Source organism: Hylobates moloch, unplaced genomic scaffold, assembly GCF_009828535.3.
Source record: "Hylobates moloch isolate HMO894 unplaced genomic scaffold, HMol_V3 SCAFFOLD_20, whole genome shotgun sequence".
NCBI lineage: Eukaryota > Metazoa > Chordata > Mammalia > Primates > Hylobatidae > Hylobates > Hylobates moloch.
This window is the reverse complement of record NW_026652295.1, coordinates 27058729-27070762: the sequence shown is the minus strand read 5'-3', so window position 1 is coordinate 27070762 and position 12034 is coordinate 27058729. Positions and strand designations below refer to the sequence as shown.

Genomic DNA, 12034 nt, shown 5'->3' with positions numbered 1-12034 from the left:
CTGGACAGCACAGATTTAGATCAAGGATAAAATGTCTATATTCATGATTGGGTCAAGGGGCAAAGAAGAAAACTGCACCAGAAGTGTGGCAAGGAGGGAAGGGGAAGGTCTGCAAAAATGCAGTGTAAGCTCTTTATGCAAGTCACATTTAAGTCACATTACTAGTCCTCACTAGAAAATGAGGTAAGGCTTTCTAAAGTAGACTACTTTTTAGCATCATTGCTGCATTGATTTTAGGTATGTTGGGAATAATTTTCTGGGGTAGGAAAAGGGTCCAGTAGTGCTGGCCACATGTAGCATTTCTTTCTTTTTTTCTTTTTTTTTTGAGACAGAGTTTCTGCTCTTGTTGCCCAGGCTGGAGTGCAATGGCACGATGATCTCGGCTCACCGCAACCTCCGCCTCCTGGGTTTAAGCGGTTCTCCTGCCTCAGCTTCCTGAGTAGCTGGGATTACAGGCATGTGCCACCAGGCCCGGCTAATTTTGTATTGTTAGTAGAGACCCTGACCATGATGGTCAGGATGCTCTGGAACTCCCGACCTCAGATGATCCACCCACCTCGGCCTCCCAAAGTGCTGGGATTACAGGCGTGAGCCACTGTGCCCGGCCACATGGAGCATTTCTAAGTAGAATTTTATTGTGTATGATGTGGAACAGTCATAGAAATCTGATTATTTTCCTATAGAACAGGGGTTCTCAACTGGGAGTGATTTTGCCTCTCAGCGGACATTTGCCTCACTCAGCCTGCCCACCAAATTACCTGGAGACATTTTTGGATATCACAAGTGGGAAGTGCTAGTGACATCTAGTGGGTAGAGGCCAGGGATACTGTTAAACATCCTACAGTGCAGAGGACAGCCCCGACATCAAATAATTGTCTGGCCCAGAATGTCAATAGAAATAGTTTCTCAAGGTTGAGAAACCTTGCTCTAGAGGATCTGAGTAAGAAAGACTGAGATATCTACTCTTTTAAAACCTCAGCCTAACTCCCTTGTGATACTATGATGGGAAAAACAGGTTGTTTTAAAGCATTTCAGTTTCCGTTTGTTTCTACTGTTGATGGATTTTGTGATCAGACTATAATAAAATAATTTCATGCTCAAGATGAGAATGTAGACCATTTAATAAAGATAATATAGTGTGTGCTGTACACGTAAGACTCAAAGCACCTTGGGATCAGGAGCTAGCCTTTTTACCTTTGTATGGCTTGTATCATATGATCCACTGTCTCCAACTGATTGATTCCAATATATTAGAATCACTTGTCTATCTTTCCTATCTCCATCCCTTGTTTTATAGTTGTTCCTCTTTTCATCAAATTATTCTCTTTTCATCCCTTTCTGCTCATTTTCCCCCTCTTCATCAATACCCACTGATACCTCCTATAGACCCTCCCTCAACACTTATCTATTTCTTCCATTCATACCTGTTGACACCCTCACTTAGAATTGCCAGTTCACTACCAACCCATCTGTGTCTGAGAGAGCTGTTCCCCATATTCCCTATAGCTGTCTGTTGTAATTACTGTCATTAGTCCATGAAACTATAAATTCTTGCCTCCTCCCTCAGAAAAAAAAAAACAAACCTCCAAAAAGATATGAAGAACAACAACACATTTGCTTTTGACACAACTCTCTGAGGAACTGCTTTCCACGTTCAGGGTTTTTTTTTTTTTTTTTTTTCAGACCAGGTGCTGTCCATTCAGGATAGCTCTCTGCTAGAACTGATACAGTGTCCAACATATTACACCTCCTCTTCCAAGAAGTGTGGCTATGATTGAGCTGTGTTCTTTCCAACTAGTTGCGCTCCACCGGTTTCTTCTGTGGGTTTCTAAATGCTTACTAAGCCACTGCCTGCGTCTCCAGAGTGCCAGCAACTACTTAGATTTTCTTTGACCTCATGCCTCTTTCACCTTTTCCCTGCAGTTATCCTAGATCCCACTGACTGTTCTTCTATTACCTACATCATTCTAGGCTGTCTCTGGCCCCATGTCTTTCTGTCCGTCCCTGATTCTTACCAGTACCGTTCTGGTTAACATTAGACCAAACCTATGGTGGGCACTGTCATGGCAATTTGGAATCAACATAAAACCTAAAAAGGGTACAATGGTTGTAGTGCTCCAGACTACTCTTCACTCAGCCTTTAACAGTGCAGGACTCTAAAACTAGAACAGTTCTTTTTTTATTATTATTATACTTTAAGTTTTAGGGTATATGTGCACAACATGCAGGTTTGTTACGTATGTATACATGTGCCATGTTGGTGTGCTGCACCCATTAACTCGTCATTTAGCATTAGGTATATCTCCTAATGCTATCTCTCCCCCCTCCCCCCACCCCACAACAGTCCCCGGTGTGTGATGTTCCCCTTCCTGTGTCCATGTGTTCTCGTTGTTCAATTCCCACCTGTGAGTGAGAACATGTGGTGTTTAGTTTTTTGTCCTTGCGATAGTTTGCTGAGAATGATGGTTTCCAGCTTCATCTATGTCCCTACAAAGGACATGAACTCATCATTTTTTACGGCTGCATAGTATTCCATGGTGTATATGTGCCACATTTTCTTAATCCAGTCTATCATTGTTGGACATTTGGGTTGGTTCCAAGTCTTTGCTATTGTGAATAGTGCCGCAATAAACATACGTGTGCATGTGTAAGACTAGAAAAGTTCTTTGTACATAATAGGTATTCAAAACTACTAGCTGAATGGAATGTTCTGTCATATATAGCAGGAGTCCCCAAGTCCCTACCGTGGCCAGGAAAGCAGGAGGTGAGGGGCCAGTAAGCAAGCAAAGCTGAGCTCTACCTCCTGTCAGATGAGCAGTGGGATTAGATTCTCACAGGATCACAAACCCTATCGTGAACTGCTCATGCAAGGGATCTAGGTTGCGCTTTCCTTATGAGAATCTAATGATAAATGAAACCATACCTCCTTCCCTATCCCTGGAAAAATTGTCTTTCACGAGACCAGTCCCTGGTTCCAGAAAGGTTGGGGACTGTTGATACAGAGGATAAAGGAAAATCAGTCTGTCATGTGTTTACCAATTTTAGGAAACCTAATCTTGGGGTAGCCAAAATCGTCTTTCTTACCATTGCAGAAGCCTCCCTAAATTCAAGGATCAGAAACATGAGTTTCCCCTTTAAAGACTCTGAACAGTTTCTAAGCATTGTGGTGTTTCTCAGAAAGACTAAAGGTAAAAGGGGAAAAGCCATTATTCAGAAAGCACCTAACTTTATTTTTAAAATAAGGATGTTTCTAATACTAATACTAAATATTTCATACTTTACTTCATGACCATTAAAGAAAATCCTTTCTTTGACTGTTTCAAATACTTTGAAATATTGCTCAGGTAATTATAGTAAGTCATAAAACAAGTATTCGTGTGAAACCTGACATTTAAAAAATGTGTTGATGTAAGATATTCAAAGTAAATATACATTTTTTTTTAAAGGACCATTATGTTAAAGGGAACATAAAAGCTCAGTTTATCTTTAGGGCATTATGAGAAATACCTTAAGATTCATTTTCTTGGCTGGGCATGGTGGCTCATGCCTGTAATCCCAGCACTTTGGGAGGAGGATGGGAGGATTGTTTGAGGCCAGGAATTCGATACTAGCCTGAGTAACACAGTCAGACCCTATCTCTAAAAAAAAAAAAAATCCAGACATGGTGGTGTGCACTTGTAGTCCCAGCTACTTGGAAGGCTGAGGTGGGAGGATCGCTGGAGCCCAGGAGTTCAAGGCTGCAGTGAGGTATGATTGTGCCACTGTACTCCAGCCTGGACAATGGAGCAAGACTCTTTCTTTCTTATTATTTTTAAAAGATTCATCTTCCTAAAGTTGTAGACATAAAAATGATTCCTATAGTCTTCCTGATCTTAAACACAATGATAAAGCAGGTGTTCTTAATAGATAACTTCAATTGAAATATCTTAATTGAAAACAAGAGATTTGAAGTAATTAGATCACTTCTTTCCTGATTGTTTTGGTAATCGTTATTCCTAGAAGTAAGTAAAGAACCAGAGCTCTGCTCTTGGCAGTTTGATTGGTGGTGTGAATTTGAATGTGCAAGGCCTACGGCCACAATTCCTGTCATGCTATAAGATTCTCAAATTAGAGATGTGGCCAGGTGCGGTGGCTCACACCTTTAATCCCAGCACTTTGGAAGGGTGAGGCAGGCGGATCACTTGAGTTTGAGACCAACCTGGCCAACATGGCAAAATCCTGATAAAAATACAAAAATTAGCCAGGCATGGTGGTGCATGCCTGTAATCTCAACTACTCAGGAGGCTGAGGCAGGAGAATCACTTGAACCGGGGAGGTGGAGGTTGCAGTGAACAGAGGATCACTCCAGCCTGGGCGAAAAAAAGAAAAAAAAAAGGTGTATATCTGTGCTGTCCAATATAGTGGCCACTAACATGTAGCTATGAGCACTTGAAATGTGAGGAACTGAATTTTCCACTTTATTTGAGTTAATGTGGGTACTGGCCACCAATCTGGACAAACTGGACCAAGTTAGACCAACCCCTTCTTACCTCCCTCAGCTTAAAATAACCTGAAATCCAGAAAAGAAGTTATATCTAGTTATAGATCCCTTCCTCTCCCCAGCAGCTCCTAATGATCGCAGACTGCCTTCTCCTCCATTTTGTTTTCCTCAGCCTCCTTTTTTTCTTCTTTTTGAGATAAGGCTTGCTGTTGCCTAGGCTGGAGTGCAGTGGTGTGATCACATCTCACGACAGCCTTGAACTCCTGGGTTCAAGTGATCTTCCCACCTCAGCCTCCTAAATAGTTGGGTGGAACTACAGGTGTGTGCCACCATGCCTGGCTAATTTTTCTTAAGTTTCTGTAGGGTCTCGCTGTGTTGACCAGGCCGGCCTCCTGTCTTCTGATGGCTTATTCTTTATCATTGGCAAACAAAAATTTCCAAAAAATAATTATACTCCGCATTTTAAGATAAAAAAGGGATATTTAGGCTATTATATGAGTAATGATGGAAAACAAATAATTAGCATTGTTTTGTATCTTAATCTCAAAAGTAATTTTCATCAGTTTTAACTTGTCAAAACATACCTAGTGAGCTTCTATTATCATCTGTACTTTACAGAGGGGGAAATGAAGGCAGAGAAAAATGTGTATGTCTTGCCTAAAGTCAGACACTGAATGGTCGACTAAAAAGGATCTAGAGCAGAGACAGAATTAATTCACTGTCTTTCATCCAGGAACCATTGATCTTGGGCTGGAGGTGAGCAGTGTTGTCAGTGGACAAGGCTTTCTGAAAGAATTCTTGATTCCCCCTCAAAACTGAACTAATTTGAAATAAAAAGATATTTTACTCAGGTAGATTCTTTGGTCCAGAGAAGTTTAATGATGACTGAAGCTTTGACCACATTGAGGAAACTCAAGGTTTTTAAATAGATTCTTTGATAACTAGTTAGGCCTGAATGTCTAAAGAACTTTTGATATTACTACTATATTAGTAGAGTTTATTTGCTGTATGAATTCTTTGATGTCTAATAAGAGCTGAACTTACTCGGAAAGGCCTTCCACACTCATCACATTCATAGGGTTTTTCACCTGTGTGGATTCTCTGATGCTGAATAAGACCTGTGCGCCCACTGAAATCTTTCCCACATTCTTTACATTTATAGGGTTTTACTCCTGTGTGTACTCTATGATGTCCAATGAGATGTGAGCGCTGAATGAAGGCTTTTCCACACTCATCACATTTATAGGGCTTCTCTCCAGTGTGAGTTCTCCTGTGTTTACTAAGGTCTGAGCTATGACTGAAACTTTTCCCACATTCATCACATTTATATCGTCTTCTTTTCCTCTGTTGCCATTCTGATCTGCCCTCATTTTCAATAATATCTTTGGACTTAGGATGCTGAGGAGTATCTTTGTTCAGTCTGTCATTTATCTCCCCAAGGAATTCCTTGTCTTTGGGCATATCTTCCTTTTGGAACAACTCTTCATTCTTAGTCCTAGTTTTATCACCTGTAACAAACAAACAGTACACAAACGGGTCCTATTCTATGTTTGAGAAGCAAACAGTCTATGGAAGAAAGAACATGTAAATGTTATAAATGTGTTATAAAATAATGAGAAGTCACATACAACATACATATCAAATATTTGGTACCATCTTATTTTTGGTATCATCATAGCACAGAGTCACAATGTAAGGAAGAAATTAAGAAGTAAGGAAGATATCAGCAGAACAAGTTGTTTGAGAGTAGATTAAGAGAAGAAAAGGCAAAAATAGAGCTCAAGAGATAAGCTAGCAATACTGTGTAAGGGAAGAAGGATAAATGAGGGGACTATAGATATGCCAAGGATAATTAGAGAGACTGGAGAACAGAGATGGGGAGGGAGGTAAAAGTTTGGGAGAAACATGCAGGGGCCTGAAACATAGGTGGCAGGTAAAATCAAGTAAAAGTGAATGGAGAGGATAATAGGATTTGGGGTCTGAGAGGAATATAGTGAATAAGAACCACCCAAAGAGGGGAGTGTGTTTGAAGGATAATAATTAGCTGGAAGCAGGAAGCATGACAACATGCAGGTCAGGGTAAATAGAGGAATGAAAAGGAATAGGAAATGACAATGGATAGTCAGTGTATATGCTGGGTAAAATATTTTTTCCTGAAACTGATGTCCTTGCTGTCATCTCCTCCTGTCTAAATCCTAGCTCGGTGGTTTCTAACCTTATTGTGCATCAGAATCAGCTGGATCGTTTATTAAAACACAGATTGCTGATTTTCCCTCCCACAGACGACTCCTTATCAGAATCATACTCAGAGCAGTTGCTATTCTTAGAATGTTATTTCTCTGATGCTATTTTTTTTCACTGTTTCTTTGCCTAAAATGTCACCCCCTTTCAGCTCCCACCTGACCTTCTCAGCTCAAGCAAGCCTATTCTGTGATACTTTTGCAGGCGCACCTCAGGGATAGCTATCCTCTTTGTAGTTCACGGTGTATCTCTAGTACAGTAATTATTACACTATTGTTAAGTGCTCACTCTCCTGCTTCTTGAAGAGAAGTAATGTAAGTGTCTTACCTTTGGATTCCTTACATTTAGTATAGTGCCTGGCATATAGCTGCTACTTAGTAAATGCTCAATGAAAGATGAATGAATCAAAAGACAGGTTGAGCCAGGCACCGTGGCTCACGCTTATAATCCTAGCACTTTGGGAAGCTAAGGTGGGAGGATCACTTGAGCCCAGGAGTTTGAGACAAGCCTGGGAAACATAGTGAGACCTCTCCTCTAAAAAAAAAATAAAATAAAATAAAAATTTAAAAGAACAGGTAGGAGGTTCTTAACGTCACTGCTAAAGCCAAATGGTAACCAGCACTCCACTCCTAGAGGTAAAGCACTGAAAGGCTTCTTTACATTACATATAATTAAATGTCATCCTTTCCAGATAGCAGCTAGGAACATCTTAGCTCAAAATAATTTTTCAGATTAGACAAATCATCTGGTAGGGATCCTACAGCATGGGAGAACTATATTGGTAAAACTTAAGTAGTAAGAATACAAAATAGGCTGGAGTATAAGGAACTACCCGGAGAGGCATTATTAGACATGAGAGCCTCTAGAGAAAGGGCAGTGAGCACTGAAAAAAGTAGAGTTTGGACAAACTGGAATTTAAAATTCACCTGCTTTTTAATGTAGCCTGGGGATATACTAGACACCCTAGTTTGTAATTAGGGAGCTGGGATGGGGGACAAAACCCAATTAATTTGACATGCAGATAAAAACAAGAAACTTTGCTGTATTGACTGATCATTGTCTCTCTTCCCTACTTCTTTCATCATGGGAATGTGTTATAGATTGACTTGTCTTCCTCCACAAATTCATACATTGAAGCCCTAACCCCTTTCAAACATTACTGTATATGATGATAGGGCTTTAATGAAGTAATTAAGGTTGAATGAAGTCATAAGGGTAGGACCCTAATCCAATAGTACTAGTGTCCTTACAAGAGGAAGAGACACCAGGAGTGTGTGTGTGTACAGAGAAAGGCCATGTGAAGACACAGCAAGAAGTCTGCAAGCCAAGGAGAATAGCCTTACTAGAAACTAACCCTGTAAGCATCTTCATCTTGGACTTCCAGCCTCCAGAACTGTGAGAAAATAAATTTCTGTTAAGCCACCCATAAGTCTGTGGTATTCTGTATGGCAGGTCTTGCTGACTAATACAGGGTCCCATATAAGTTCTCCTGTCTCAAAATGGAAATTTAGGGGGATTTGGAACTGGAATCATTAGATAACAACAATTATAAGGATATTAAATAAACTCCATCCTCATCCCTTGGGCCAAATAACAGCTTTTTTGTCTAGTGAGAAACTAGAATATAACTCCATCATGGAGCAAGGGTAAGAAGAGGATAAAATTATCCATAGTGAGATGGAGGACAAACAGGAAATCTTTAAGAGAAGATGAAAGTGGGAAAGTGTTCCTCTAACCTAAGGAAGCACCTCTGCCCTCATACACTCAGAACTGTTCCTGCTTACCATTCCTTTGTGGTTTCCCAGCTTCCTGCTCCAGCTGGGTCTTCTTGGCATGGAGCTGGACAGTCAGTGATTCATATGGCCTTCCCAAGGGGGCCAACTTGTCCATGAGTATGTCCTGTCTTTCTGAATTGCCTGGGACCTAGGGAAAATGAGGTGTGTAAGGTGAATTTTATGGAAACTTAAGTAACTTCAGATAAAACCATCCAATGAAACATCTTCCAGGGACATAGAAAGGGGGGACAAATTCTCATTTCATTGTAAATGGCAATAATGGCTAGGAAAAGGAACAGAGGCTAATCTCTACAATTCAGGACACTAGAGAGTAAACTTCAATGTCTCTTCGTTCATTGATCTGCAGAAGTCCAGGATCAGAGCACTGGGATTTGGAAGGTAGCTTAAAAATCATCTAGCCTAACCTCCAGGAAATGGGAGCATTTCTTCTATAACCATGCTGTCCGATATGGTAGTCACTAGCGAAATGTGGTTACTGAGTACTTAAAATATGGCTAGTACAAATGAGATAAGCTAAATGTAAGATACATACCAAATTTTGAAAATTTAAAACACAAATATCTAAAATATCTCAAAAATATTGATTACATGATTAAATATTGTGGGTTAAATAAAATATATTTCACCTGTTTTTTTTTAATGTGGCTACTAGAAAATTTAAATACATATACAGCTTGCATTATATTTCTGTTGGACAGTCCTATTCTGCAATATTCTTGACATCTACTTGAATCTCCGCTTGAATACCTATATGGAAAGGGAGTTTCTTATGGGGTAGCCTGTTTTATTTATGGGTATCTATGAATGGCAGAAAATTATTTCTTTTCCTCTGATACCTGATTGCCTTTTGGTAACTTCCCACTGATTCTAGCCTTCCAAACAGGCATAGAATCAGTCTAGTGACTCTTCTCTCTTTACCCAGCCACACTTTAATTATTTGACATAGGTAGTCAGGTCCCTTCCTATGCCTTGTTCTTTAGAGGATAAATATTTTCAGATGTTCTTTCATATGCCTTTTGCTCTGGCTCCGTCCATATCCCCTGATCACTCACTGCCAGATGACTGCCCCTTCACACCTGCTTTCCAGGTTCATCAAGCTCTCTCTCCAGATCCTCCAGCACAGTCACTGCCTCCTCTCCAGTCTCTGGATGGTGTGCCTGCACCCATGCTTGCAGGTCTTTAGGAAGAATGCTTAGGAACTGTTCTAGCACCAGCAGGTCTAAAATCTGCTCCTTGGTGTGGCATTCTGGCCTCAGCCACTGACGGCAGAGCTCCCACAGCTGGGTAAGAGCTTCACGGGGTCCAGGTGCATCCTGATAGCAGAGCTTCCTGAAGTGCTGTCTATAGAGTTCCCTCCTGTGAGGACTGCACTTTTGTGAGCTGGAATCCTGTCCCCAATAATGGTCCTCTGCCTTAGTTATCAGAAGTCCTTTTTCCTCAGGTTCCAGGGCTGTGGTCATTCTGGGCTTTGTCAGGAGATTTATCCTCTATCTGGGATTGAGTGAAAGAGAATCCCTTAGAATCCTGCCTCAGAGACACTCCTAAGGCATAAAAAGTTGTTACCATAGAGAAATTACAAAAATTTCTGTGAACATAAACACATCACAATGAAGCCAAGCCACCAGAAGTCAATCAGAGAAAACAGTCTTATAGGAAGCTGAAAAAAAAACAAAACCAAACAAAAAACAGTGACGCAGGGATATGATTCGAATCTGCTCTATTGTGTAACTTAGAGGAAGTTATTTATCTGGACTAGAACTACAGATCCTCAGGTACAATTCTCATGTGTGTTACAGGGTTGATATACAGATTACATGAGAACGTATGCAACGTCTCTGGCATGGCAGCGGGCACTAGTAAGCACTAAATAAACGCCAAGTATTATTAACTGCTTTGTTAAAAGGCTCTTCATTCTGTTACCATGAGATGCACGGGCTAGCTTGTGCCCCCAGGATTCACTGGTTATAGGACATGTGTGCCAACCCTGGAAGGGGATCAGACAGATGCCTCTGCAAAGGAACCCGCAACCAGTGTCCTCCTTCCACCCATCCTTTCCCGGAAGGTTGGGCCAACTCCTCTCCTGTAGATCTGTTGGGGGACGGAGGGAGGGACAGTAGTGTTACACTCTGCCCGCGGCAGGGAGGTGTGGGGATGGTGTTGCTGCTGACCACAGCTGCGCCTTGTCCCCTTTTCTCCACCTGGGAGCCGGGAGACACTCACCTTACGCGCAGGGAGGAACAGGTGCAACAGCTAGCGTCCTTTGGACAGCCCCGAACAAAGACTAGACTCAAAGACACCAATCGGCGCCCGGCTGCTTCAGCCGGGCACTTCCGGGCCGCTCTAGGAAGCTTCGCCTCTGTGGCAGCTTCAGGGCTTGCCTCCTCAGCCCTAGCTAGTGGAGGACCCGGCTTCTATGCCTCGTATTGATGGGACTGCGGGGCCTGCGAGCAAGTGTTATTTGTACTTCTTTAAAATGTTTTTCGGTTTAATTATTAAGTAATATGGATAAGTAATGCATTCACATACATCAATTAAAAAGAGTAAATGTCCCCCAGCGTCTAGTTTGACAATATTTTTCGTAACATGTATATCCTTCTGTAGATATAGATTGTCCGCGCTTTTTCCCCTCTGCACAAATAGTAGCATTTCTGTACCTTTCTTATTTTTCTCTTTACCAAGTGATCTTGGTAAAGGCTGTACATAAGTGTTTCCTTGATCTTGCTCTTTTTTAAACAACTGCACGGTATTCAACTGTGTATTATGTTCTATAATTTATTAATAACTACTCCATTGGTGGTCATGGGGTTGTTTCCAATTCTTCTTTTTCAAACATTGCTGCAATAACTTACTGTGAACTCACATCATTTTTCATGTCTAAGGATATATCCATAGTCTATATGTCTGGAAAGCGAATTACACAGCATAGAATAGGGAAATTTGTACTTTTGTTAATGCCAAATCACCATAGAATCTACTAGCAATATTCTTATTTACCTATACTTGTCAACACAGTGTTATAAAATATTTTGATCTTTGCCAAACCGATGGGTGAAAAATGCTCTTAGTTTTTTCCTCCCTCTTCCCCTTTCTTCCACAAATATTGATTTATCTACTATGCCAGGCACTATTGTGGAAGCTGGAACTAATTTTGAACAAAACAATGCCCTTCCTTTCATGGAATTTATAATCTTGTGTGTGTGTGTGTGTGTGTGTGTGTGCACGCGCTCGCGTGTCTGTGGTGGGGAGGCAGGCAATAAACCAAAAAATATATATAGTGTATAGATGGTGGATATCAGTTCTAAGGAGAAAATAAAGGAAATAGGGAATTTGGGGTGAGAACGAAGTGATGCATTTTAAATAGGATATTCATGGAGGACCTGACTAGGAAATTGACATTTGAGCAAAGATTGAGGGAGCTGAGGGAATGGGCCATCAGGGATAAAGATGTTTCAGGGAGAGAGATAACAAATGCAAAAGCCTGGAGTGGAGAGTGTTTTAAGTATTTTGGGCGAAGGAA

At 41.0% G+C, this 12034-nt stretch overlaps 1 protein-coding gene across 2 annotated transcripts in view; it reads right to left on the bottom strand.

Moving 5' to 3' along the window:
* Nucleotides 1-5336: 5336 nt before the first annotated feature.
* ZSCAN16 (zinc finger and SCAN domain containing 16) overlaps nucleotides 5337-12034 on the bottom strand; it is a 28506-nt gene continuing 21808 nt past the window's right edge. The window contains exons 1-4 of one of the 2 annotated variants that reach the window (XM_032141576.2): nucleotides 10738-10914; nucleotides 9594-10008; nucleotides 8506-8644; nucleotides 5337-5988 (exon numbers count right to left, since the gene is read on the bottom strand). In XM_032141576.2, the coding sequence (XP_031997467.1) occupies nucleotides 5468-5988; nucleotides 8506-8644; nucleotides 9594-9977 (1044 nt within the window). In that variant the 5' untranslated portion in view covers nucleotides 9978-10008; nucleotides 10738-10914 and the 3' untranslated portion in view covers nucleotides 5337-5467. Of the gene's footprint in view, nucleotides 5989-8505; nucleotides 8645-9593; nucleotides 10009-10737; nucleotides 10915-12034 lie in introns of those variants that run through there. The other variant, XM_058432188.1, reaches the window with a different exon arrangement.